Genomic DNA, 27,731 nt, shown 5'->3' with positions numbered 1-27,731 from the left:
GGGACATTGAAATCCCTGACCTCAACACTGAAGCTCCAAACCGGGCCTCCGCCCGTGCAGCCACAGTCAAGCGGTAATGCTTGGAGAATGTATGAGCCGAAGCCCAAGTTGCCGCCTTGCATATCTCTTCCAAGGAGACAGACCCAGCCTCTGCCATCGAGGCCGCCTGAGCTCTAGTGGAGTGAGCCTTCAGCTGGATAGGCGGCACCTTCCCCGCGGCCACATAAGCCGCTGCAATGGCTTCCTTGACCCATCTTGCCACTGTAGGCTTAGCAGCCTGCAGACCCTTACGAGGACCTGCAAACAGGACAAACAGATGATCCGATTTCCGGAAATCATTGGTCACTTCCAAGTATCTGATGATGACTCGTCTCACATCCAGATATTTAAGAGCAGAGTACTCCTCTGGGTAGTCCTCCCTACGAAAGGAAGGGAGACAGAGCTGCTGATTCACATGGAAGCGAGAAACAATCTTGGGCAGGAAGGAAGGCACTGTGCGAATAGTCACTCCTGCCTCAGTGAACTGCAGAAAGGGCTCTCGACATGAGAGCGCCTGGAGCTCGGAAACTCTTCTGGCTGAAGTGATAGCCACCAAAAAGACTGCTTTCAACGTCAGGTCTTTCAGAGATGCCCTCGACAAGGGTTCAAAAGGCGGCTTCTGCAATGCTCTTAGCACCAGGTTGAGATTCCACGCAGGCACCACTGAGTGCAGAGGAGGGCGCAGGTGATTAACTCCCTTGAGAAAGCGCACCACATCTGGCTGCGAAGCCAGGGAAGCACCCTTCAGGCGGCCCCTGAAGCAAGCCAGAGCCACTACCTGGACTTTAAGGGAACTGAGCGACAGGCCTTTCTCCAGACCTTCTTGCAGGAACGCCAACACTGAAGAAATTGGAGCAGTGAAGGGAGAAAGTGAGCCTGCTTCACACCACGCTGCAAAGATACGCCAAACCCTGGCGTAAGCAGTAGAAGTAGAGCGCTTCCTCGCTCTCAGCATAGTGGCGATGACCTTGTCTGAGAAGGCCTTCTTTCTCAGACGCTGCCGCTCAATAGCCAGGCCGTAAGACCAAAGGGGGAGGGATCCTCCATCACCACGGGACCCTGATGTAACAGGCCCTGCTCCACTGGCAGCCGCAGAGGATCGTCGACTGAGAGCCTGATCAAGTCCGCATACCAGGGACGTCTGGGCCAATCCGGACCCACCAGGATTACCCTGCCGGGATGCTTTGCCACCCGGTCTAGCACCCTGCCCAACATGGGCCAGGGCGGGAACACATAGAGAAGCTCTTGAGTCGGCCACTGTTGGAGAAGAGCATCTACTCCCAGGGATCGAGGGTCCCGTCCTCTGCTGAAAAAGCGCGGCACTTGGCAATTGGCCGATGACGCCATCAGATCTAGGCTCGGCTGGCCCCAGCGCTTCGTGATGTCCAAGAACGCCTGAGCAGATAGCTGCCACTCTCCGGGCTCCAAGGTATGGCGACTGAGAAAGTCCGCCTTGACATTCATGACTCCGGCAATGTGGGCCGCTGACAGCTGCTCCAGGTTCGCTTCCGCCCACTGGTATAGATTCATAGCTTCCTTGGCTAGAGGGGTGCTCTTGGTACCTCCCTGGCGGTTGACATAGGCCACAGCCGTGGCATTGTCCGACAGGACCCGTACCGGCTTCAACACCAGTACCGGGATGAACTCCAAAAGCGCCAACCGAATGGCTCTGAGTTCCAGGAGGTTGATAGACCACTTTGCCTCTGCAGGAGACCAGAGCCCCTGCGCTGTCCTTCCCAAGCAGTGGGCTCCCCAGCCCGACAAAGAGGCGTCCGTCGTGACGACAATCCACTCCGGGGTCACCAGAGGCATTCCCGCAGACAACTTGTCCGTCTGCATCCACCAGCTCAGCGCCTTGCGTACTGCTGGGTCCAAGGGAAGGCGCACAGCATAATCCTCCGACATCGGAGTCCAGCGCTGCAGCAGAGATTGTTGTAGTGGTCTCATATGAGCCCTGGCCCAGGGCACTACTTCCATCGTGGCCGTCATAGAGCCCAACAGCTGCACATAGTCCCAAGCCCGAAGAGGAGAGGCTACTAGGAACTGGTCCACCTGAGCCTGAAGCTTGACAATCCGACTGTCTGGCAGGAACACTCTGCCCACTTGGGTGTCGAATCGAACTCCCAGATACTCCAGGGACTGAGTCGGGCGCAGTTGATGATCCATCCCAGGGAGCTCAAAAGAGCAACTACCCGGTCCACAGCTTTGCCGCACTCTGCATAAGAGGGGGCTCGGATCAACCAGTCGTCCAGATAAGGATGGACTTGTACTCCTTCCTTTCGCAGGAAGGCCGCGATGACCACCATTACTTTGGAAAAGGTCCGCGGAGCAGTAGCCAACCCGAACGGGAGGGCTCTGAACTGGAAGTGTCGGCCCAGGACTGCAAAACGCAGAAAGCGTTGATGAGGAGGCCAGATGGGAATATGCAAGTACGCTTCCTTGATGTCCAAGGATGCCAGGTACTCCCATGCCTTCACTGCCGCTATAACAGAGCGGAGAGTCTCCATGCGAAAGTGCCGCACTTTCAAGGCCCGATTGACCCCTTTGAGGTCGAGGATAGGCCGGACAGAACCTCCTTTCTTTGGTACCACAAAGTAAATGGAGTAACGCCCCTTGCCAAGCTGACTTTCTGGCACCGGAACGACCGCACCCAGGCGGATCAGATTGTCCAAAGTCTGCTGCACTGCCACAGCTTTGACCGGAGACTTGCAGGGAGAGAGTACAAACCCGTCTCTTAAGGGTCGGCAGAACTCTAGCTTGTAGCCGTCTCTAATGACTTCCAGCACCCAAGCGTCTGAAGTTATTGTGGTCCACTCGCCCAGAAACGAGGACAGCCGTCCTCCAATCTGCACTGGGGCGTGGACCAAGGCCCCGTCATTGGGTACGAGACCCTGGGGGAGGACCGGAGGGAGCACCTCCGGGACGGCGGTCTCTGCGAAAGGAATGCTGCTTGGGGGAGAAATTCCTCTTAAAGGAAGAGGGGGCAGAGGAACCCGACCTGCCCGGGCGGTACCGACGGGCTTCCTGAAACCGTCCTCTGGAGGTACCGGGACGAGTACTAGCCCGAGCCCTGACCTCTGGTAACTTCTTGCCCTTAGACGTGCCGAGATCGGTCACGATTTTGTCCAGCTCGACCCCAAAGAGCAGCTTGCCTTTAAAAGGCAATCTAGCCAGGCGGGATTTAGAGGCGTGGTCAGCAGACCAATGTTTCAGCCAAAGCCACCGCCGCGCAGAGATTGTCTGAGCCATGCCTTTAGCTGAGGCCCTCAAGACATCATACAGCAAGTCTGCCAAATAGGCTAAGCCCGATTCCAGGGCCGGCCAATCAGCCCTCAAGGAATGATCCGAGGGGGAAGCCCGCTGCACCATAGTCAGGCACGCCCTGTCCACATAGGAGCCGCAAACTGAGGCCTGCAAACTTAAAGCAGCCGCCTCAAAGGACGACCTTAAGGCCGCCTCCAATCTTCTGTCTTGGGCGTCCTTTAGGGCCGTGCCACCTTCCACCGGCAACGCCGTTTTCTTAGTCACCGCAGTGATTAAAGAATCCACGGTAGGCCACAGATAGGCCTCACGTTCACTTTCAGTCAAAGGATAGAGGCGGGACATAGCCCTAGCCACTTTAAGGCTCGCTTCAGGGACATCCCATTGAGCCGAAATTAAGGTGTGCATGGCATCATGCACGTGGAAGGTTCTAGGCGGGCGCTTCGTCCCCAGCATAATGGCAGAGCCAACAGGGGCTGAGGGAGAGACGTCCTCCGGAGAGGAAATCTTCAAAGTGTCCATGGCCTGTATCAACAGGTTGGGCAAATCCTCTGAGCTAAAAAGCCGCGCTGCAGAGGGGTCATCCGCTCCATCCGAGTGGGGATCCGTCTCCTCCAAGGAATCCGCAAAGGACCGTTGGGAGAACTCAGATACGCTGCCCTCATCTACATCGGAGGACACATGGAGGGGCATAATCGAACAGAAACGCCTATCTCCATGGGCGTTTATCTCCGAGAACGGGTCCGTGAAGGGGCGGACCCAAGCGTATTTTCGAAACAATTAGACGTCCATGTTTTATTCGCCAAGTTGTGAGCTGGGCGTTTTTGCTTTTCAGCGATAATGGACAATGAAATCGCCCAGCTCAAAAACGAATAAATCCAAGGCATTTGTTCGTGGGAGGGGCCAGGAGTCGTAGTGCACTGGTCCCCCTAACATGCCAGGACACCAACCAGGCACCCTAGGGGGCACTTTTACAAAAACAGAACAAAAGGTCAAAGAGCTCCCAGGTGCATAGCACCCTTCCCTTGTGTGTAGAGCCCCCCAAATCCCCCTCAAAACCCACTGCCCACAAGTCTACACCATTACTATAGCCCTAAGGAGTGAAGGGGGGCACCTACATGTGGGTACAGTGGGTTCGGGGGGGGTTGGACGACTAAGCATTAAGCAGCACAATTGTAACAGGTAGGGGGGGGATGGGCCTGGGTCCACCTGCCTGAAGTCCACTGCACCCCCTAACAACTGCTCCAGGGACCTGCATACTGCTGCCAGGGAGGTGGGTATGACATTTGAGGGTCAAAATAAAAAGTTGTGAAACATCATTTTTTGTGGTGGGAGGGGGTTTATGACCACTGGGGGAGTAAGGGGAGGTCATCCCCGATTCCCTCCAGTGGTCATCTGGTCATTTAGGGCACTTTTTGGGGCCTTATTCGTGAAAAAACAGGGTCCAGGAAAAGTGCCCTAAATTCTAGCTAAAAACGCATACTTTTTTTCCATTATCTGTGAAATGCGCCCATCTCTGTTCGGCAGATAACCACGCCCCAGTTCCGCCTTCGCCACACCTCTGACACGCCCCCATCAACTTTGTCCGCATCCGCGACGGAGTGCAGTTGAAAACGTCCAAAATCGGCTTTCGATTATACCGCTTTAATCATTTTTGTGAGATAAACGCCCATCTCCCGATTTAGGTCGGAACTTGGGCGTTTTTCTCGTTCGATTATAAGCTGGAAAGTCCTCCAAGGCCTGGGAATCAACCCGAGGGCGTTTACCACTGGGAACCTCAACCCCTTTACCAGACGAGGGAGCAGGGGCAGCGTTTTGCATAAGGAAGGCCTGATGCAGCTGCAAAACAAACTCGGGGGAGAAACCCCCCAGACTGTGCACTTCCGCAGCCTGGGCTACAGCCCTAGACGCACCCTCAATCGGCGCTCGCAAGAGCGGGGGAGAGACATGCTGCGCATCCAAAATGGCGTCCGGCGCGACACTCCGCGAAGGAGCCGCGCGGGAAGAACGGCGCTTAACTTTAGCCGCTTTTGTGCCGTCGCCCAAATTAAGGGCGTTCATGGCATTAATGTCTCCAACCTCAAGGGCGGCCCAAGAAGAAGCCGTCCGAGCCGCGTGGCCGGCCAAGATGGCGGAGGCGAGGAGCGGGGGATGGGCGTTTATGGCGGGAAAAACCGCCACGCCGGAGGAAGGACCGGGACATTCATCGGTTACGAAACTGTCACCCAACAAGGGCGAATCAGGCTTTAAGACCCCCACATCCCCTCTAGAAGCGCTCAAGCGATCCGGGGAGCGACTCTTTACGCCCTCGCCCTCCGACGCCATATGCCACGAGGGGAAGAATCGGGGAACCCCCTGCCCGCTATAAAAAGGTAAAAATTACCTGCTTGCCGCTCCGAGCTGTAACGACCTGGTGTCCCAGTGAGTAGCTGCAATAAACGTTTAAATAAACGTCGAAATAAACGCCTTTAAGGACGTTCAAAAATTTTTTTTTTTTTTTTTTTAACGGAGCCAGCGGGAGGGGGGAGAAAAGGAGGGACCTGGCGCCACCAGGTTTGCACTTGCTCAAGAAGAGCCCTCAACCCCAGGCACTCAACAAAACCTAAGAATTAGGCTTGGAGGCCTAGCCAGAGCTGCTGCTGTGTGTGACCACCACCTGCTGAGATAGAGAACATACTGAGGAGTTTCCGGCAGCACATGACCACATATAGGGAGGCAAAAGTTTGCTCTCTATCTCCACCTGCTGGTAGATGGACACAACCCACCAGTCTATGGATTGATCAGCTTGATGATATGGAAAGGTGCGATGGGAGAGAGAAGAAGAAAACCAGGAAAGAACAGAGCCCTGAAATCCAAGTGAAGACAGCGTACCAAGGAGTAGGTGATGATTAACAGTGTCAAAAGAGCAGATAGCTTGAGAAGAGTGAGTATAGAATACAGACCTTTGGATCTGGCCAAGAACAGGTCATTGGAGACTTTAGCATGGGCTGTTTCAGTTGAATGAAGATGGCAAAAGTCAGATTGCAGTGGATCAACAATAGCTTGAGATGAAAGAAAGTCAAGTCAACAGCAGTGAACAGCACATTCAGAAGGACAAATAAGGTCTAAGGAAGGTTTTTTGAGGACTGGTGTAATTACAGCATGTTTGAAGGTATCAGGAACAGCTGAAGTGGAAAGTGAAAGATTGAGGATATGACAGACAGAAGGGATGACAGTAGGAGAGATAGTGCTAAGTAGATGGGTGGGAATAGGATCAGAGGAACAGGTAGTCAGTTTGGAGGAGGGAAAAAATGTGCAGTTTCCTCTCAGTTATTTAACAAAAATAGCAAAAGAAGGCAGGAGTTGAAGGATGGTTAAGAGAATGGACTGGGGGAAGGGGAGGTGTAGGTGAACCTTATCATGAAAGTACTCAGCCAGAGTTTGGGGAGAAAGTGAAAGGAGGGTTGGAGGTGAAGGCACTTTGAGGAGAGAATTCAGTGTGGTAAACAGACTTCAAGGGTTTGAGCCAAGAGAGTTTGTCAACTGGATATAGTAGTCCTTTTTGGCTAGTGAAAGAGCAGACTGGAAGGAGGTCAACAAGAATTTGAAATGTATGAAGTCAGCATGGGCACAGGATTTCAGCCAAAGGAATTTGGCAGATTGAACACAGGAACGCAGGTAGGCGATTCTAGAGGTCAGCCAAGGCTTCATAAATATACTCCCTTTATAATATTCCAAACAATTTAGAGGTGAATTTTAGAAAGGACGTACACATCAGAATTGAGATTTTCAGGCTGGGATGTCAAAAGTTCTTCTAGTATTTTAGAACAGGATCAGCTGACATAGAGACTACTTTAAATTCATGCACTGATTACCTGCGGCAGGACCATCCATTTTAGAATCAGAAACATTTGTATGTTTATGTTATGAAATAAGTACTTAATTATAAGTGAGGAATATAAATATAGTTTTCTCTTCCTGTAAAAGAAATTATTAATATCTAATGAAGGAACTAGTTTTGAATAATCAATTCAATCTTATATATTTCACTTACTAAATCATAAGAAATGCATAGTATATGTGTGATAGGTGCTCAGTGATCTCCGGTAGTCTCAGCTAGCATAGCTATAGAATGCCAATAAAGCTACAGACCCCTCTATTGGTGCAATGACTGAATGAGGTCTACAGCTTTAATAGCATTCTATAGCTATGCTAGCTAAGACCACCGGAGATCACTGAGCACCTATCACACATATACTATGCATTTCTTATTTATTTATTTATTGTGAACATTTCTATCCCACATAATCCCACCAAGGCAGGCTCTATGTGGCTTACAATGCTAAGGAAAAGTACATCACAATTAGTCAAGTGCAAATCAGGGTAGAAAGTAGAGAGGGGAAGAGAGGGAATCAACAGGGGAGGGGAATACGGGGATGCAGAAGATCAAGCAGTAGAGGAGTAAGATCGATCACACAGGTAGGTCTTTAAGGATTTCTTGAACAGGTTGTGATCGGATGTCTCTTTTATCTTTGATGGTACAGCGTTCCAGTAACGGGGACAAGTGATTTAGTAAGTGAAATATGTAAGTTTGAATTGATTATTCAAAACTAGTTCCTTCATTATATATTAATATGTTATGAAATAGCACCACAGATGTTTATGTGCCAGAACATAAATGTTTATGTCAAGCCATTTTAGAAACAATAGTATTCATTTTTCTTGATGCTGTCACAGATCCCAGTATCCTTGGCCAGTTTTGATTTTTGGGGTAGGAAGGGAAGGCATCAACCAGCTGGGTTTTAAGGGGAAGACCAATCCAAATCCTCCAGTTGAGAGCTGCTCAATAGGAAATAGAGATGCCCAGGGTAACAGATGTAAATCCTAGTGGTGATCTTTTTGGACAGTGATGTGCATTATCTTTCTGGTAGGAGTGGAGGAGTGGCCTAGTGGTTAGGGTGGTGGACTTTGGTCCTGGGGAACTGAGGAACAGAGTTCGATTCCCACTTCAGGCACAGGCAGCTCCTTGTGACTCTGGGCAAGTCACTTAACCCTCCATTGCCCCATGTAAGCCGTTTTGAGCCTGCCATGAGTGGGAAAGCGCGGGGTACAAATGTAACAAAAAAATATATATATATAAGCTCCTCGATATTCAAAAGCATTTAACCGGCCAGGATTGGCACCTGGACTGTTAAATGCCTCATAACCGGCTATATTCAGCAGAGGAGGCCGACAGTCGCTCAAAAGTGCATGGTTCAGGATAAGGTATCTTTCAAAGATATCACCAAAACAGGGAAGATAGTGAGGTTGCAAAAGGGATCATAGTAGATCAGGTGTCCTTAAATAAAAATAAAAATCAGACAAAAGATTGCAAATTAATACTGTCAAGTACTGAGTATGTTGTATCCAGACAGTGCTGAAGCAACCATTTGCCCAGCTGCTGAATTTCCCTGGAGAGCTGTGGCTACTTGAAATATCCAAAAAGTGGCAGTTATCTGGATATTCTCATTTAAATATGGAATTTTATATAGTTACTGTATATCAAACATATAAACGGCAAGTGACCGTACTCACCTGCAAATGCGCAGTAGAGACTTCCCTCTCTGTCCCGCCCCCGCGTCAAGACGTGATGACGGGGGAAGGGGGGCGGGACAGAGAGGGAAACTGCGCTGAAGGGGAGGGAGGGAACCGCTGACGTCGCTACCGCTCCCCCCCCCAAGGTAGCCGCTACCGCCCCCCCACCCCCAGAGTCGCCACCACCCCCCCTTCACCCGGCCCGGGCCCTCTCTTCGTTATTCAACTTACAGCAGCGCCGAAACAGCAGCAAACAGCTCAGCTTCAGCTCCCGTCGGCCTTCCTTCCCTGCCTGTGCCCCGCCCTCGCCGACGTGACGTCACACGAGGGCGAGGCACAGGCAGGGAAGGAAGGCCAACGGGAGCTGCTGCTTGCTGCTGTTTTGCCGCTGCTGTAAGTTGAATAACGAAGAGAGGGCCCGGGCCGGGTGGAGGGATGGCGGCAACTCCAGGGGGGGGGGGGGCACGGTAGCGGTGGCGACCTCGCGGGGAGGGGGAAGGAAAACCCCAATATCAGCCCGTTTTTACGGGCTCAACGGCTAGTCTATATATATAAGGGGAAGTCATTAAATAAAATGAATTTAAACTTTCATGTCATGCTTAAATTCACAGACCCCGATATTCAAAGTGATTTAAGCAGGTAGGAGAGGCTCCTGCCCGCTTAAATCACTTGTTGCCACCTACCCCCCAATATTCAGCGGCACTAGCAGTACCACTGAATATCACCCCTGACTGCCATCAAAAAAGGGGCAAGTCAGGAGTGGTACAAAGGGGGGGCAGCATTAGGGAGGAGACCAGGGTTATACGGGTGCTTGTAAGATTGCCGATACCCACATAGCTAAAACTGTCCTAACTTTGGCAAGCCTAGCTATGCAGGTCCCAGCACTGAATATTAGGCTACCCACATAACTTTATTTTTTTTAAAGGGAAAGGGAAATGGGACTTGATATACAGCCTTTCTGAGGTTTTTTGCAACTACGTTCAAAGTGATTTACATATATTCAGGTACTTATTTTGTACCAGGGGCAATGGAGGGTTAAGTGACTTGCCCAGAGTCACAAGGAGCTGCAGTGGGAATTGAACCCAGTTCCCCAGGATCAAAGTTCACTGCACTAACCACTAGGCTACTCCTCCAAATAAAAAAAAAAAGCCCCTGATTCCCCTCCTACCTCCCGTCCCCCACCATAACACTCTTTCCTCCTCCCCCCAGCCTGCGGCATGAACCACCTGCCCCTTCACCCCCAGCAGTCCAGGTAGGCCTTCCCCCTAGGCCTACCTGTAGCCTTGGTGGTTGTTGGGGCAGGAGCACAGGCCCCTCGCTCCTGCCCCTTGCAGCCATTTTAATTCAGCAATTGCAAGGGGCAGGAGCGAAGGGTCTGTGCTCCTGCCCCCAACGACCACAACAGACCACTAGGGCTACAGATAGACCCAGGAGGAGGGCCTACTTGGATGGCTGGGGGAAGGGGGAAGTAAAGACAGTCATTGTGGGAGGGAGCTTGGGGGCTGGTTGTGTTTAAATAAGAACAAAAAAAGGTTTATGCGAATCCGGCCCAATATTCAGCCGGGACCACATAACTCTTATGCAGGCTCAGCTGAATATCAGCTGGGTCCACATAAGATGCAGCAGCCTGCCCGCCCCAAATTAGCACCTGATATTCAGTGCCGGTGGACGGACATGGCCCGGCACTGAATATCAGGGGATAATTTAGCTAGTGATGATCAACATTTTAAAAAATGCTGACCGCCTCCGGTTGAAAATTGGAGGGACATTAATTTATTGACTCACACATACAGCATATAACATATATTTTACTTGTGTGATATCATGTTATTTCTTTTTTTGTTTCATTTCTGTTTATTATTTGTGTCAGTAATATACAGTTGACATCTTCAAAAATCCCTAGTGAACAAGAGCTCCAGAGAGATATCACAAAGCGTAAAAAGAATAATTAGCTAAAATTGCTTGGATTTCTGTCTCTCTCTTTCTCTTTATATAAGCCACTTTTATCAAAAATAAGAAAGTCAGAAAAGAATCAAGAAATCCTTTTTAAATACCTTTCCCAAGAAAGTTTGATGTGGAAACAAGGAACTGCAAATAATAACTGTCCCAGCTACTAACTATTCGTCATGGTCCGTTTCTTTTCCCTGATTTTATCCTAAAATAGTGCCCCTTCTCCTGCCATATTGCTGTGAAAGTCACTTACTTGGGCGTATGAGCCTCGTCCACACGATGCCCCACTTGAAACTCATGAGATTTGCTCCTGTGTAAAGCTGTGAAGCCAGGAATAAGGTGTATCAGTTTGCGAGAGGATGGTGGAGGAGTCCCTGGAGGCTTCAGCTTGTTCCTTCGCCTCACAGGCGGTGTGCCAGGTGGAGTCATGGTGGTAACGATGTTAGGAGTCCGCGGTGGGGTGTGAGCAGCATGCCGCTGCCGTGGGGATGGTGGTAAAGAGCGATGTCCAGATTCCACAGGCTGACAATGCCCTGGGTAGCCCTCTACAGTCAGACGGTCCACATGTGTATACACTGGGCTGTGGGCTGCAGCAGGTTGGCAATAATGTTGGATACACTTGGACTGGATTTTGGGGCTCTGTGATAGGTGGCTTCTGATCCACTGTGCAGATTCTGCTTGGCAGACTGAAGTCTCCTCCTTTCCTGTGTCCGGCCACTGGATAACCAAGTCTTGCTTAGGAAAGCCACTTCCTGTGTTAAAAAAATTAAAAAACAGAAAAAAGGATAAACATTTTTAATTCACTTTGAAACTAAACCTTCAAAGCTTTGGAACATTATAAAGAAAAGGAAGTCACAACATTTCAAGCACAATGTGGTACACATAATTGCTTATTTAAATATTCTATCACATGAAATTGCAAGTTTACAATTAATCTATATTGCTTTATATAAATTGCTATTCACAGAAAAGCGTAACTTTGTTATGCTAGTTTGTAAACACTTTGCTCTGCTCCACTTAAAAGGTGATATATTAAGTTTAATAAACCTTAAACCATAAGAAAACGTCTAATGGATTTTACCTGTGGAAATCCATCTAAAGGCCTTATACCACTTACTTTGCAGGCACTAAGCATGTAATTTACATCTCTGCAAAGCAGGCACAGGAATTTGAAAATAAAAATTCTTTTGCCTGCTTTTCTAGGCCCCTTTCCCTGAAAGGAATGTAAGCGATTTTACAAGAGTCTATTTCAAAATTGCCCCATAAAATATATTTATTTGCAGTTTTTGAGGTTTTATATGGTACACTACCTAGAAAAATTGGAAAAGGAAGAATGGTAAACCCACAAACCGACAGGATCAGCCACAAAGCTTAGGACTTTAAATCAGGCATAGACGTTGTTTAAAAATACCATCGTGGAAACCCAGACCAAATGTATTCCACATATTAACAAAGGTGGAAAGAACAGCGAACGACAGCCAGCATGTTTAAAAGGTGAAGTGAAAGAGGCTATCTAAGCCAAAAGAACATCCTTCAAAGAATGGAAGAAAGATCCAAATGAAGAAAATAAGAAGCAACATAAGCACTGTCAAGCCAGATGCAAAGCATTGATAAAGCGAAGATACTTACCTCTACATAAGAACATAAAAGTAGCCATACTGGGTCAGACAAATGGCCCATCCAGCCCAGCATCCTGTTTTCCAAACAGTGGCCAAGCCAGGTCACAAGTACCTGGCAGAAACCCAAATCGTGGCAACACTCCATACTACAAATCCCAGGGCAAGCAGTTGCTTCCCATGTCTGTCTCAATAGCAGACTATGCACCTTTCCTCCAGGAATTTGTCCAAACTTTTTAAAACCCAGATACGCTAACTGCTATTACCACCTCCTCCGGCAAAGAGTTCCAGAGCTTAACTATTCATTGAGTGAAAAAATATTTCCTCCTATTTGTTTTTAAATTATTTCCAGATAACTTCCTCGAGTGTTCCCTAGTCTTGGATAGTGAGGTTGCAAAAGAGACCATAGTAGATCAGGTGTCCTTAAATAAAAATAAACATCAGACAAAAGATTGCAAATTAATACTGTCAAGTACTGAGCATGATGTAAATAGGAACAACAAACATAGTTTGAAATGTCTATATGTGAATGCCAGAAGCCTAAGTAATAAGATGGGAGAGTTAGAATACATTGCACTAAATGGAAAATTAGATATAATAGGCATCTCTGAGACCTGGTGGAAGGAGGATAACCAGTGGGACACTGTCATACTGGGGTACAAATTATATCATAGTGATAGGGTGGTTCAAATTTGTGGAGGGGTAGCATTGTATATTAAGGAGGGCCTTGAATCAAATAGATTGAAAATTCTGCAGGAAAAAACACATCTTGGAATCCCTATGGATTGAAATTCCATGTGTAAAGGGGAAAAGGATAGTGATAGGAGTGTACTACCGTCCGCCTGGCCAGGATGAGCAGAAAGATGTAGAAATGTTAGTGGAAATTAGGGAGGCTAACAAACTGGGCAACACAATATTAAGGAGAAATTAGACCTTACCTGCTAATTTGCTTTCCTTTCGTCCCTCCAGACCGGCCCAGAATGTGACTGGTGGGTTGTGCATACCTTCCAGCAGGTGAAGACTAAGAAAAAATTGTAACTGTAGAGAAAGAGCCAATAAGAGCCCTTGCCAGCCAGAGAAAGATCCAGTATTACCGTACCAAAGCAGAAGAAGGAAGACAGCAAAAACCAACCATACCGTCTGTGCAACCAAAAGCCTGAGCAGCCACCGGCACTACACCACCACCGAGAGTGTGCAACACGAAGAAAGTGTCCACTGACATGCCCCCACATATTGGGCACTGCAGCATTCTTGCTTTGCCATTTTTTTTCTTTTTAAGAATATAACAGCAAACTTACAACACAGCTCCCGGGAACCTGAACAACTGAACGTGAAAAAAGAAAGGACCAGAACACACTGAGGAAGGAATCTGGGCCAGTCCAGAGGGACTAAAGGAAAGCAAATTAGCCGGTAAGGTCTAATTTCTCCTTCCTTAGCATCCCTCTGGATCAGCCCAGAATGTGACTGATGGGAAGTAACAAAGCAACCCAGCTGTAAGAACTTTAGTACCAAAAACAGCCTCTTGACAACTCTGGACATCCAACCTATAGTGCTTGGAAAACGAATGCAAAGACCAAGTCACCACCTTACAAATGTCCAAAGGCGGCACCAAATATCTCTCATCCCAAGACGCCACCTGACCTCTTGTAGAGTGGGCTTTAATCCCTGCTGGTATGGGCTTGCCAGAGAGAAGATAAGTTGAAACTATCATTTCCTTGAGCCAACGGGAAATAGTAGACTTAGAAGCCATGAACCCTTTGTGCGAACCGCCGATCAAAAGGAACAAATGATCTGTGCGACGGAATTCCTCCATAGCACTCAAATGATGCTTCAGAACCAGAACCTGCTTGACATCCAGACACTTCAAACGACACTGCTCCTCCGACCCTCAGGAGGAACCGAGCACAGGCAGCATCACCGATTGAGACAAGTGGAAGTGAGACAAAACTTTGGGCAGAAAGGACGGAACACTACATAACACTACTCGATCCTTACAGAACTCCAAAAATGGAGAGCTACAGGACAGCACCTGGAACTCCGAGGTGCGCCTAGCTACCAAAAACACCGTCTTGAGTGTCAAATCCTTCACTGTACATGAAGACAAAGGCTCAAAGGGAGACTTCATAAGGACAGAGAGAACCAAATTAAGATCCCAACGAGGAAAGACAGACCGGGATGGAGGACGAAGGAGGTTCAACCTCACAAAAACCGTACCACGTGCGGATGGCTTGCTAGCGACCAGATAAGGCCGCAAGCTGCACCTTAAGAGAGGCCAAAGCCAAACCCTGGTCAAAACCACTCTGTAAAAAATCCAAAATCTGCGGACCCGAGGCCCGAAAGGGAGAGATATTCAACTCCTCACATCATGCCTCAAAGATTCCCAGGTCCGCACATAATTCAGGGATGTAGATCGATGCTGAGATCAGAGCATAGTGCTGACTACACTAGCAGAGAATACTCTCTTTGTCAACTGTGCCCTTTCAAGAGCCAAGCCGTAAGACAGAATCGCCCCGGATCGGGATGAGAAACCAAGCCCTGAACTAGAAGACCCAGTGAGTCCGGAAACCTGAGGAGAGAGAGACCCGACCAGAAGACGACGAAGGTCGTTGTACCAAGGTCTGCGAGGCCAGTCCAGCGAGATCAAAATCATGTGGCTGCTGTGCGACTCGATTCTCTGTAGGAGACGTCCTAAGAGCAGCCATGGAGAAATCGCATAAAGAAGGCCATCCGGCCAGGACTACAGGAGCATATCTACCCCCTGCAACTTGGGGTCCTTTCGACAACTGACGTAAAGAGGAAGTTTTGCATTCAGTGTGGAAGCGAACAGATCCATCTTAGGAAGCCCCCAACGCTCCACCACTGCCTGAAACGCCCTGGCACTTAGGACCCACTCTCCAGGGTCCAGAATGTTTCAGTTGAGATAGTCTGCCTGAACATTCTGTACCTAGATTCAAATCTACAAAACTGTATAGAGGTTAACTCCCTAGTGTCAACTATTTAATATAGAATATATAGGAGTAACAAACAGAGCACATATACTTCTGACTACAAAGGTGTTGTAGAGGAAAGGCCTCGAGAAGTCCCCAGCCTAAAAATTAGCTTCGAGGACTGGACGTGCTCATCATTGACCAAAACCTCTTTTACTAATATATAATTTTTAAATTTTTTAAATTTTGTGTCCTTCAGCTCTGCCAGTTCGAGATGAAGGAATGGTTGCTTGGGATGGTCATAAAAATGTAATTCTTGCAGTATGTGTCAAGTTATGGTGGAATCTAACAGATTTATACATCCTCAGACCACTGTTGAATATCTATTGAAAGTTAACACAGATTGCAGATCTACATATGTTGTTTATTGTATAATTTGCCCCTGCAAGTTGATTTATGTGGGGCAGATGACACATCCTTTATTTGTACGGCTAACAGAACATAAGAGTACCATTAAACTAAAGAAAACAACGTCACCTCTAGCCTGTCACTGTGATACATTACAACATTCTTTTGAACAACTTAAATGTATTGTGTTACAACAGATAGAGTCGCCACGCAATTGGTTTGGTTCCAATAAGAAACATATGCTTCTTCAAAGTGAGCAGCGCTGGATATTCCGTTTGGACTCATTGAGCCCTAAAGGTCTCAATGGGAGAATAGAGTGGTGCCATTTCTTTTGATGTCTTTGTAGATAATATGCCTTTAAGAACAAGACACACCCTTGTAAGCCTATTGGCCGCTTTAAGCACGGCGTCTGACTTGGCCAGCTTATTTAGAGCGGCCATTTCATTTTTGATTTGTCTTTCTGTGGTTGCTAAGTACGGAGGTAATACATAAGAGTTTTGTCTCTATGAGATCTTTGGATGAATCGATATTAAAATTCTTTCTCCGTTTTAGGTCTTGATGCGGACCACAGAACCCTGAAGCAGGTTTCAGAAATGGCGGCCATCGTAGGTTGTGGTTGCGGCGTGAGAAAGACCCGCACAAGCATTAAGATGACCTTTAAAGCTTAGTGATTTTGTCAATTGATTTAGCACAACAGAAGAAAGAAATTTAAAAATTATATATTAGTAAAAGAGGTTTTGGCCAATGATGAGCAAGTCCAGTCCCCGAAGCTAATTTTTAGGCTGGGGACTTCTTGAGGCCTTTCCTCTACAACACCTTTGTAGTCAGAAGTATATGTGCTCTGTTTGTTATTCCTATATATTTTATATTAAATAGTGAACATTCTGTACCCCCACTACAAGAGCCTTGGAAAGAGCTACCTGATGTGGAGGAATTGAAAGAAATCTTGACGAACCTGGAAGATGTACTGAGCCAAATTGACAAATTAAAGAGTAGTAAATCACCTGGACTGGATGGCATACATCCAAGGGTACTCATAGAACTCGTTGTTAAAATCATCCATAGCACCTGAAGATTGGAGGGTGGCCAATGTGACACCAATTTTTAAAAAGGGTTCTAGGGATGATTCGGGAAATTATAGACCAGTAAGCCTGACATCGGTGCCAGGCAAAATAGTGAAAACTATTATAAAGAATAGAATTATAGAACACGTAGACAAACATGGTTTTATGGGACAGAATCAGCATGGGTTCAGCCAAGGAAAGTCTTGCCTCACCAATTTACTTAATTTCCTTGAAGGCGTGAATAAACATGTGGATAAAGGTGAGCCGGTTGATGTAGTGTATCTAGATTTTCAGAACGCTTTTGATAAAAGTTCCTCATGAGAGACTCCTGAGAAAAATAAAGAGTCATGTGATAGGAGGCAAGGTTCTTGTGTGGATTAAGAATTGGTTATTGTACAGAAAACAGAGGTTAGGGTTAAATGGTCATTTCTCTCAATGGAGGAAAGTGAACAATGAAGTGCCATAGGGATCTGTACTGGGACTGGTACAATTTAACATATTTATAAATGATATGGAAATTAGAACATGTGAGATGTTCAAATTTCCATTTAAAACTATGGGAAAAGGATTATACACTGTAGCAGGTATTCTCCGAGGACAGTAGGCTTCTTATTCTCACAAGTATGTAGACGCCGTGCCGCGTTGCCCAGCCCGGCAAATTTGTCATAGAATTAAGTAGAGCTTTTAGGAGCATGAGCCGCATTCCAGCACACATGCACAAGTGCCTTCCCTCCCGTGCCTGTATCTATTTAATACAAAAGCAAAAAAAATAAAAAAAATAAAAATCCCTAATAAAAACATGCCAATAGACACCTCCAAGGGGAGGTGGGTGGGATTGTGAGAATAAGAAGCCTTATATGGCATGAAGCCCCGCCCAGCACATCCCAGGATACACTGGGCAGGGCTGGGCGCCGCCATTTTGCAAGCAGCGCCAATGGAAGAGGAGGAAGGCTACCTCTCTCTTCCAACCTAAGGTAGGGGATGAGAGGATTTACGGCGGCCTACTGGGCCACCAGGACATCTCAGGAATGCTAGGGGGGTTAGTAGGGGTTGGAGACCCCCCGGATCTCCAGCCCCCCTGAACCTGTGTCGAGGGGGGTCGGGGGAAAGGAGGTCCGCTGGACCTCCAGCCCCCTGTTGCTGGGGAGGGTCGTCGGTCACCCACTGGGACACCAGGGACATCTGAGGGATGTTGGGGGGGTTAGGGGGGACCGGAGGTCCACCAGACCTCCAGCCCCCATTTCGCCTGGCTCGGGGCAGGGGAACGGGGTCTGGTGGTCCCATGGACTTCCAGCCCCTGTGTTTGACAGGTCTGGGCTTTTGACAGCCCAGACCTGTCAAACAAGTGTGTGAGGATTGTGCCTGAGCATGAACACCACTTATTCTTCCTCCTAAAAACAGCGGAATGGGACAGACTCTGACTGCTACAACAATCCAGGATGGATCACAGCCCTACAGCTTGAGAACTACTCATCCGTGTGTCAACACGCATGAAAGAGAGCAGGTCAGAAGCCTGAACACGCATCATCCCTGTGCCAACATGCATAAAGGGCATCAGGTCAGAAGCCTGCACGTACATCATCCCTGTGCCAACATGCATGAAGGAGAACAGGCCAGAAGCCTGCACACACCTCATCCTTGTTCCAACAAGCAAAACGGAAAGAAGCCTTAGCAGCATCTCTTCTTCAACATGCAGAAATGCCCTAGAAGTGTTTGTCATATAAAGGATGACAAAAAATCCACTTTTGTCTCTTTCTCTGACTTAATAAGCAGTTCAGTTCTTCCAAAATTGCTTGAGTAATTCTCTTTCTTTTAATTATTTCATTGTCTCTTTCTTCATGTTGAATCAGATTTAATTACTTTATAGGCAAAAGGAGGGAGAGATGCTTCATGTAAGCTATTTAATTTAAAAAGCTATTTGAAAAACATAGGACAATTTTACTTTTTTAATGAAGTCTTATATAAAACCTAAAGTAATGAGGAGGTGCAGAGACAATACAACTCTTCTCCTGAATATCTGGGAATTTTTATCTGATTTTTTTTAGCTATAAGCAAGACTATTTAAAGACATTTTCATCATTTATTTCACACCCTCCTCCCCAGTTTTAACCTGACATAAAAGCACATTATAATGCAGAAAAAGAACGACAGCTTCATATTTTCTCTGCCTACAAACAGAGGATATAAATCTAACTGGTGTCCTCTGAAGTTAGTATTTTAATCAGTGTAGACCAGGTCTTGTGATGCAAACACTCATCCTGAATCCTATGAAAATATTTTGGCTAACATTAAGCAGCAGAAATGTCCCAGAAATATAAATCTATATGGGTCGATATTCAATCAGACAGGAGAGCCTCTTGTCCAGTTAAATCATTTATACCTGCCTATCCATTGGCATTCAGTGACAACTAACTGCATATTGCAACTGAATATCAGCACAAATCACCCCTGCTTCACCTTATCGTGTCTGGCTGATACACATCCAGGGCCTGCATAAGGGATCTTATGCAAGTCCGAGCTGCATATTGGTCAGGACCCACATAACCTCCAGTGTCCAGACATAGCCCAGAATTGAACACCAGGGCCTAATTCTGCCTATGGCACTACTACACATAATTTAAATGTGTATTAAGTAGGCATTCTTGGAGGAGGAGTTAGGCAGAGTTTGGGGTTTGTATTCATATTTCTTTTTTATTTTGTTACATTTGTATCTGCTGCACGACTAATATTCCGCCAGGGTCGTTATGCTCATATTAGCCCTCTCCTCAAGTCACTTCACTGGCTTCCTATCCGTTTCCGCATACAGTTCAAACTCCTCTTATTGACCTATAAGTGCATTCACTCTGCAGCTCCTCAGTACCTCTCCACTCTCATCTCTCCCTACATTCCTCCCCAGGAACACTGGGTAAATCTCTCTTATCTGCACCCTTCTCCTCCACTGCTAACTCCAGACTCCGTTCCTTTTATCTTGCTGCACCATATGCCTGGAATAGACTTCCTGAGCCGGTACGTCAAGCTCCATCTCTGGCCGTCTTCAAATCTAAGCTAAAAGCCCACCTTTTTGATGCTGCTTTTAACTCCTAACCCTTATTCACTTGTTCAGAACCCTTATTTTATCATCCTCACTTTAATATTCCCCTATCTCTTGTTTGTCCTGTTTGTCTGTCCTAATTAGATTGTAAGCTCTGTCGAACAGGGACTGTCTCTTCATGTTCAAGTGTACAGCGCTGCATACGTCTAGTAGCGCTTTAGAAATGATAAGTAGTAGTAGTATCCCACTTTTTCCCACCCATTTGTAGGCTCAATGTGGCTTACATAATTCCGGAGAGGTAGTTGCGGACTCCGGCTTAAGCAGATACAAAGTGTGAAAAATAGTAAAATAGATCAGTTATGGACCGTCCCAAGCATATGTGAAAAATGCAAGGTATCCATGCAAAACCTGGAAGATATACATATAAAACCATGGTAATAATTCTTGTTTTCCCAGTGAGCATCGGGCAGGTTACTTAAAGAGTTTTTAGGACTGATTTCTGAGGTCAGGCCTGAAGGCGCAGAACATCCCTGCCTTCTTTTCCTTCCATCCATCTAATAATTGCACCAAAAGGTACAATTTCGACCTAAAGGTTTACTTAACTTGGATGGCACAAAGGGATTAAGCATACAATTTTTGGTCTAACTCTTTGCAGTGACAATAAAAAAGAATATTCTCCAAACGTACAGTCTGTCCAGTAGTAGCAGTATTAATAGTGCTGATAAGTTTCATGGAGACAGTTCATTACAGAAGTTTCAATCTGTCTGTCTCTTTCTCTCCCCACCCCACCACCACAGACTCCATTTCCTAGAGAGACTTGATTTGAAGCACGCACTCACACAAGGAATCAAAAGTCAGAGATGGTAGTACTTAGGGGCTCTTTAAATCTCAGAGGTGTCTGACATTAGAGAATGGGGCACAGCAAGCACCCACCCCCTGGAAGTAGAAAACAGCTTTTTTTTTTTTTGTAATTGTGAGCCATCCAGGAACAGAAAAAAAAAATCTACTGTACCTGAATGTAGACCAGTTCAATAATCTTCAGGGCACAAGATTTTAATAAATAAAAAAAGAGTTAAAGTGGGTTGACAGTCCACTGCACTAACCCTAGGCTACTTCTCAGACCTGCTTGTTGTTCTGCTAAGAATGCCCATAATAGCTAAAGCTGTCATAGAGCCTGGTATACTCTTATATACCCAGTTTCACTTTCAGGGGCGAAGGAGGGGGTCAGCGACCATTGTGAGATTATGTAGGTGCCATGCCTTAATCCCTCCAGTGGCCAGCTGCTCAATCAGAGCACCTTTTTGTACCCTTGAGATGACTGAAATAGGTCTAACTAAGTAAGCCCTTCTTTTTAGACTTTGACATTTCCTTCTCTTTGGTAATTGCTGATAAATGTCCTGATTTTGGGCCCTGTCTAGTCCTGCCAAAAACATGCCCACAACACTCCCCCCTTGCTATTTGAACGTACAGCAGTCAGATGTCCAAATCCTGCCTTTGCAAAATCAGATTTGGAAGTTTCAAGCACATGGACCTCCGTTTTGGCATTTTGGGGCATCAATATGCTTCAAAAATAAGCCCAATAGGCTTGAAAATACAATATATACATGTTATTTTCTGATCTTGCCCTAAGCACATCTCAGGAATCCTCCCTGAATGTGGATAAAACTACATACATTGTGAAACATTGCGTATACTGTACCACCATATTAATGGAAGGCAATATCATATAGCTACTTTACTCTGTGAATGCCTTTGAAAATCATGATTAGCCATTCCTTGATGTACATTTCAAGGTCATTTTATAAAGGCTTTTCCACATGTAGAGCTTGTTTTGCATCCACAAAAGGGCTTTGATAAAATTGAGCAGTTATACACACACACACACACACCAGCAAAATGTTAAGGTATGCACATTGCTACTGCTGCACCCACCATGCTCTGAAGTTGTTATAAGAAGCCTCAGAGCAGATAAGTAAACAGAGGTCATTCCAAAATGTGAGGGTCAGAAAGAAAAAAGCACTATACATACAAGCAACAGAAGGCCTAGGAAGGATGAGCCGATGGTCATTAAGAGAATGATGGTGATGAGAGAGAACACGCACACACACACACACACATTTTTGCACTTTCTTTGGAGCAGGCATGAAGTTGTGCATGAACTGTGCACTACCGCGGCTGGTTCTGGGTGCCTATTTTATGAATGTGCTTAAGCACCGCTACTGGTTTTATAAAGCAGGTGCCTTTTAGGATTTTTCACATTGGCACCCTATCTATATAAATAAAATCCCCCCTCAGACGTTCTGAAGCTCACTCCATCTGTCCTGAACTCCTGTCCTCCTGGTAGGCTAGGCTATTCGGACTACTCACCCTCAGTCTCAGCCACGCCCCATCTGCACATAAAAAGCACCCTCAATGTTCTAAAGCACACTCTGAGGCTTCAACAGTTCGTATGTTCGAAGCTCTGTAACCATTTTTAAGCACACTACATCTCTGCCCTGCCCTGACCTATCAGAGAAGGGAGGAGTGTCACAGCTGCACCGCTCTGACCTATCAAAGGGAACTGAAACAGGAAAATGGAGGAGCGTCACACCGAATGACGGACCTATCAGAGGGAAGTCAAATAGAAGAAGGGAGGAGCGTCAGAGGCCAAGGGGACGGCCGTATCTACGTCTCATAGGTTTCCTTGCTTTCTTTTCAGTGTATTGCAGCTGCAGCCACTTAGGTAAGTCTAGCAAGCCTGTCAGCTACTGACTACAGAAAGCAAAAGATAGCATGTAGGAACTTGCTCCATTTTGTTCTCTGGAATGCAGTGATTATTAAACAAATGGTCTTGCTTTAATTATTTTGGTAGGGGCTGCCTTCATGACTATCCACAGTCCCCCCAGTCCTGACACCTGACAGGGGGGACAGGGAAGGACACTCACTGTCTCACATACGCACTCGCACACACTCATTCTCACATACACACACACTCTCTCACAGACACACTCACACCCACTCTCTGTCACTCACACACACACTTGCACATTCTCACTCTCACACAGTCACTCTCACAGACACTCTGTCAAACATACACACTCCGCGCAAAACCTTGTTAGCGCCCGTTTCATTTCAGCCAGAAACGGGCCTTTTTTACTAGTAAATAAATAAACCTCACAAGTAATATCAAGACCCCATAGCTCAGCATTCTTTCAATTCTCTTTGAGTGCTTATTCCCCTTAGAATAGTATTTCAGCATTAGCATTGCTTTAACATTTCTGAAGTGGTACAGAGTACAATATGAGGGAAATGAAGCAGAACAGCGAGCGATGGGTTCAGCTAATGCCGTCACTTACTATCATTCAGAGGAAAAGGAAGTGTCAAAGGTTCTACCACCTGTCTCTCCATCACTCACAGTGACTAGCCCTTTGCCATGGAGCAACACTAATCATATGTAGAGACCTTAAGAGTTTTGTTTACTGAGTCCTACTACTGGAAACTCTGCGGCTCTACTAACAGCAGTTCTATTGAAGTAGTATGTCTTGTTTTTTTTCTGTTACATCAGTGGTTGCCAGGCAGAAGTATTACCCTTTTGTTCAGACCCTATTTCTAGAAGGTTCAAGTTACCACTATGTCCAGTATTCTAATCATCGGAGGAGAGCTAGTCACACTAATATTTGTCTCTGGCTTCAAGACTCCCTGGCCATGACCATATGATCTAGGGCAGAGCCACCTAGACCCAAAAATACTAGGGTAGCAAATTCTATAAATTGGTGCCATAAATACAGTGCCACAAAAAGCCATGCTTAATTCTATAATGGCGCTTAAGCACACCTAAGCCATTATAGAATACAGGCAAAAGGCAGCATTGGTGCACCAAAACATAGGTGCAGCCGCTTATATCAACTCAACGGCAGGCAAAAGTAGGAACGCCTGTGTGCCATGCCACACACGCAACTTATATTATTCTATAAGTTGCGAACGTCACAAGGAAAAACACTCATCACATGCTCATGCTCTGCCCACATTAACACCCCCATTCAGTTTCACAGTAAGGAACTTAAGTGCACATTTTATAGAATAGTGCCAACCACTTACACACATAAATGCTCACTATTGGTGCCTGAGGCACATAAGTGCTATTATTCCATACATATGTGTGCGTTATTGGCACCTAACTTTAGGCACACCTCGTAGAATTGCCTTTCACATGTTATTTGTATCTGGCTATCCCAGCTGATATAAGGATTGGAGGAGTGACTGTAGGAAGATTTCCCAGATAATAAATTACCTGAAACAAGGTTTCCCAACAGAACTATCCGCAAGCAAAATATTCTGTTCTCTGTCTAGGGGAAGGGGGAAAACCTTGGCTATGGCCCTACATGCCACTATTTCGGTCAGAGAGAGCTGAGAAATCAGGCTGATATATATATTAGCTTTATTATGGATAATATAAAAAAATATATACAAAATAGAAATTTGGCAAAGCTTTGGCTGAACAAAAATACTGGCAGTAATTCTTACAACTATATTCTCACACTACACACATTTCTTACTGGTTACTAGGTAAACTTGCACAACTGATTAGAATGCAATAACTATGTTACGAGGTAGTATGGTAATTAGCAGCTTCTTTCCCGACCAAGGTTATGACTAACACCAGCCTTATGCTTAGGTAATCACCACTCGCTAACCCAGACTAATAGGAGATAGATCACTGTCTCTCTCACCAGGCTGACCTCCGGGGACGCCTCTCAGGAGTAGCACAGGTTACTTCCCAGACTCAAGCTGAGAGATCAGCGAGTCTTCGTCAGAGCCACGACAGGCACTCTGCAGCAGTCAGCAAAGGCACAGGTCACACCTTGCAGGTAGCTGAACCACACGGTACTCTTCCAGATACACAGTTCATCAGTTGGTGGACCTTCTTAGGTCACTGGTCTTCTTTCCACCTCCACCTTCTTCCAAGGATTCCGACTAACTAACTCCCCAACTCTTCCCGCTCTTCCAGCGCCTCTCGGTCAGGTGATACCAATTATCCTCTTGTATCGTCCTGTGCATGGGCAAGAAGAGTTCTTGTTTTTCTCTTTGTGACCTTGGAAATGGTAACTTCTGGTGCCATGCATGCCTCCCTTCTCATCATCTCCGAGATAGAAGGGGAATAATTGGAGCACAGAGTGTCCTTGGCTTCAGCAAGCCTGTCAGTGATTTTCCACAAACTGAAGCTGACTCTGACACAGAGATGTGCAGGTCAGAGGTTTGCAGCAGCCATCTTCTAGTAACAAGATGTCATAGGCTTGTATAGATTACAAAAAATCAGGAAGATCAAATCCAACCAACCAAGTTAAACCTTAAACTCACTATAGTAAACTTGGGTTCAGAATAATTTATCTTTTTTTATATATATATGTATGCACTTTAAAAAAATGCTAAAGTGTTTTCAATTATTTTAAATGTGCTCAGACCATACCGTTTACACCCATTATATCCCCAAGAGGAATATGTGGTGGTGTCACAATGGAACCATCATTGCACATATGATGTTCCACCTCCTAATATTTGTGTATGTACATACAGCTGCGCCCAAGTAGATCTTACTCACCAATGTATGCGTATATCTATAATACATATGTATAAGCCATGGACTATTCACATTAAATATTGTTAGACTTGAGCTCAAACCTCCGCCCATAAATTATGGTACATTCCATATTACCTTCTGATACATGGATAATAAAACATACAGTTCAACGTTTGTTTAAACCTAAAGGAGGAATATGTTAATTCATGACACCCTGATTTCTCTTCCCCCACATATCTTACACAAACCAACCCACAATGCGATATACACACATATTCACATAATTATTTCACTTCCCTTGGGGTATATTGTGCTCGTGCTTGTGCTTCATTAAAATCACATATCATTCATCCATTTCAATCTTGCCATCAAAATAACTGCTCCCTTTATTCCTCTTGGGGATATAATGGGTGTAAACGGTATGGTCTGAGCACATTTAAAACAATTTAAAACACTTTAGCATTTTTTTAAAGTGCATACATATATATATAAAAAAAGATAAATTATTCTGAACCCAAGTTTACTATAGTGAGTTATAGGCTTGTATAGGCCAAGACCAGCAAGGGAGACACAGGGACATACCCCTACATGACACAAGCAGCTTAAGCATCCATTCTATATGGATACTAGAGGAAATGGGGAACCCTCTTCACCCCTTCTGAGATACTTTGGGCTATATGTGTGATTTCAACAGGATGATGTGGACTAATTCCATTTGCTGATGGTCCAGGAACATCTTCTTGGCTGGAGAAATGAACTTGAAACATCTACCTCTATAAGGTTCCTGAGGATCCATTACGCATCCTATCAGGATCAAGCCTGCTATCGAACAGCATCATAGCCTCAAAGCCCCTGAGTCTCTCAGCACATCCGACTGTGACAACTGTCTTTGAAATATATTAATACTATTGGCTGTATTATTATAAGGAGAGTGAATATGGTAGATATTCAAATATCCTCCTAAGAAGAAGTGAAACACTAAGAGAAAAAAGTTCAGTAAAATAGGAAGTTCAGAGGGCGCAGGACTTGTTGGGCTTTGGGCACATGGAAATTGCTCAAGGCCTGTACCAGGTGTGACAAGTGTTGTATAGGCAAGCTGACTGACATGCGGATGCCACCGAAGAGGGGTAAAAAAAGGAAGCTGCTGAACACCTTTGGGGAAGGATGGAGAAATGCTGAATACAGGCACATTGATTGCCATGACTGTACAATCCCCACCCCAGCTGTGCTGCCCTAGGTGGTCAGGCCAGCTCTGGAAAGGATTAGTGATCTCTAGATAGCAAGCAAGCACTCTGCAAATATCCAGTTTGTGAAATGCTTTCTCAGCTCTGCAATAAGGGCTTTTTAAGAGCCAAAATAAAAAAATACCTGATTCATATGAAAGGGGGAGACTATCTTTGGTAAAAAGGATAGAATGGTAAAAAGTGGTGAGAAGGACAAATAGGGGTCTTCAAAGAGAGCCCAAGCATCTATGATATCTTCTTACCAGAACAAATAGCCACTAGGAACATCACCTTCAAGGAAAGATCCTTCAACAAGGCTCATCAGAGATGCTTGAAGGGATACCCAGGCAGGGCAGAAAAAAAATAGATTTAGGTCCTATCAAGGCACCACTGCTCTGATGATGAGAAAAGTGAGCTCCTAGGTAGAAAGCTCAAATCCAGAGCCTCTAGGGTAGCATTTTCAGAATGCTCCCTGTTCCATGCACAAGGCCCAAGAGACAGGTAGAGCACTGAAATCTCAATGTGTGGATGAGGTGATGGTGCAGGAGGGAGGGTTTTAGATTTGTGGGGAACTGGGAGCCTATTCTGGAATGATGGGCTCTACCTTAACCAGGGTGGGACCAGGCTGCTGGCATTGGCATTTAAAAAGGAGATAGAGCAGCTTTTAAACTAGAACCTGGGGGAAGGCTGACAGTCGTTCAAAAATGCATGGTTTAGAACAAGGTATCTTTCAAAGATATCACCAAAACAGGGAAGATAGGGTATCCCGATAGCAAGGTTGCAATAGAGACCATAGTAGACCACAAGTCTTTAAATAAGAAGCAGACAAAAGTTTGCAAATTAACACTGTCAACTGCTGAGCAAGATCTAAATAGGAACAACAAACAGTTTGAAATGTCTATATGCAAATGCTAGAAGCCTAAGAAATAAAATGGGAGAGTTAGAATATATTGCACTAAATTAAAAATTAGATATGATAGGCATCTCTAAGACCTGGTAGGATGAGGATAACCAGTGGGACACTGTCATACCGTGGTACAAATTATATCGTAGTGGTAGGGTGGATCGAATTGCTGGAGGAGTAGCATTGTATGCTAAGGAG

The 27,731-nt window shown here is 45.9% G+C and overlaps 1 protein-coding gene across 1 annotated transcript in view; it reads right to left on the bottom strand.

Moving 5' to 3' along the window:
- LOC115480048 (kinase suppressor of Ras 2-like) overlaps positions 1 to 27,731 on the bottom strand; it is a 577,290-nt gene that overhangs the window by 400,174 nt on the left and 149,385 nt on the right. Inside the window, exon 4 of the mRNA XM_030218456.1 lies at positions 11,057 to 11,555. Within this exon, the coding sequence (XP_030074316.1) occupies positions 11,057 to 11,555 (499 nt within the window). The remainder of the gene's footprint in view (positions 1 to 11,056; positions 11,556 to 27,731) is intronic.

Source organism: Microcaecilia unicolor, chromosome 11 (assembly GCF_901765095.1).
Source record: "Microcaecilia unicolor chromosome 11, aMicUni1.1, whole genome shotgun sequence".
Classification (NCBI taxonomy): Eukaryota; Metazoa; Chordata; class Amphibia; order Gymnophiona; family Siphonopidae; genus Microcaecilia; species Microcaecilia unicolor.
This window is presented reverse-complemented; position numbering and strand designations above follow the sequence as displayed.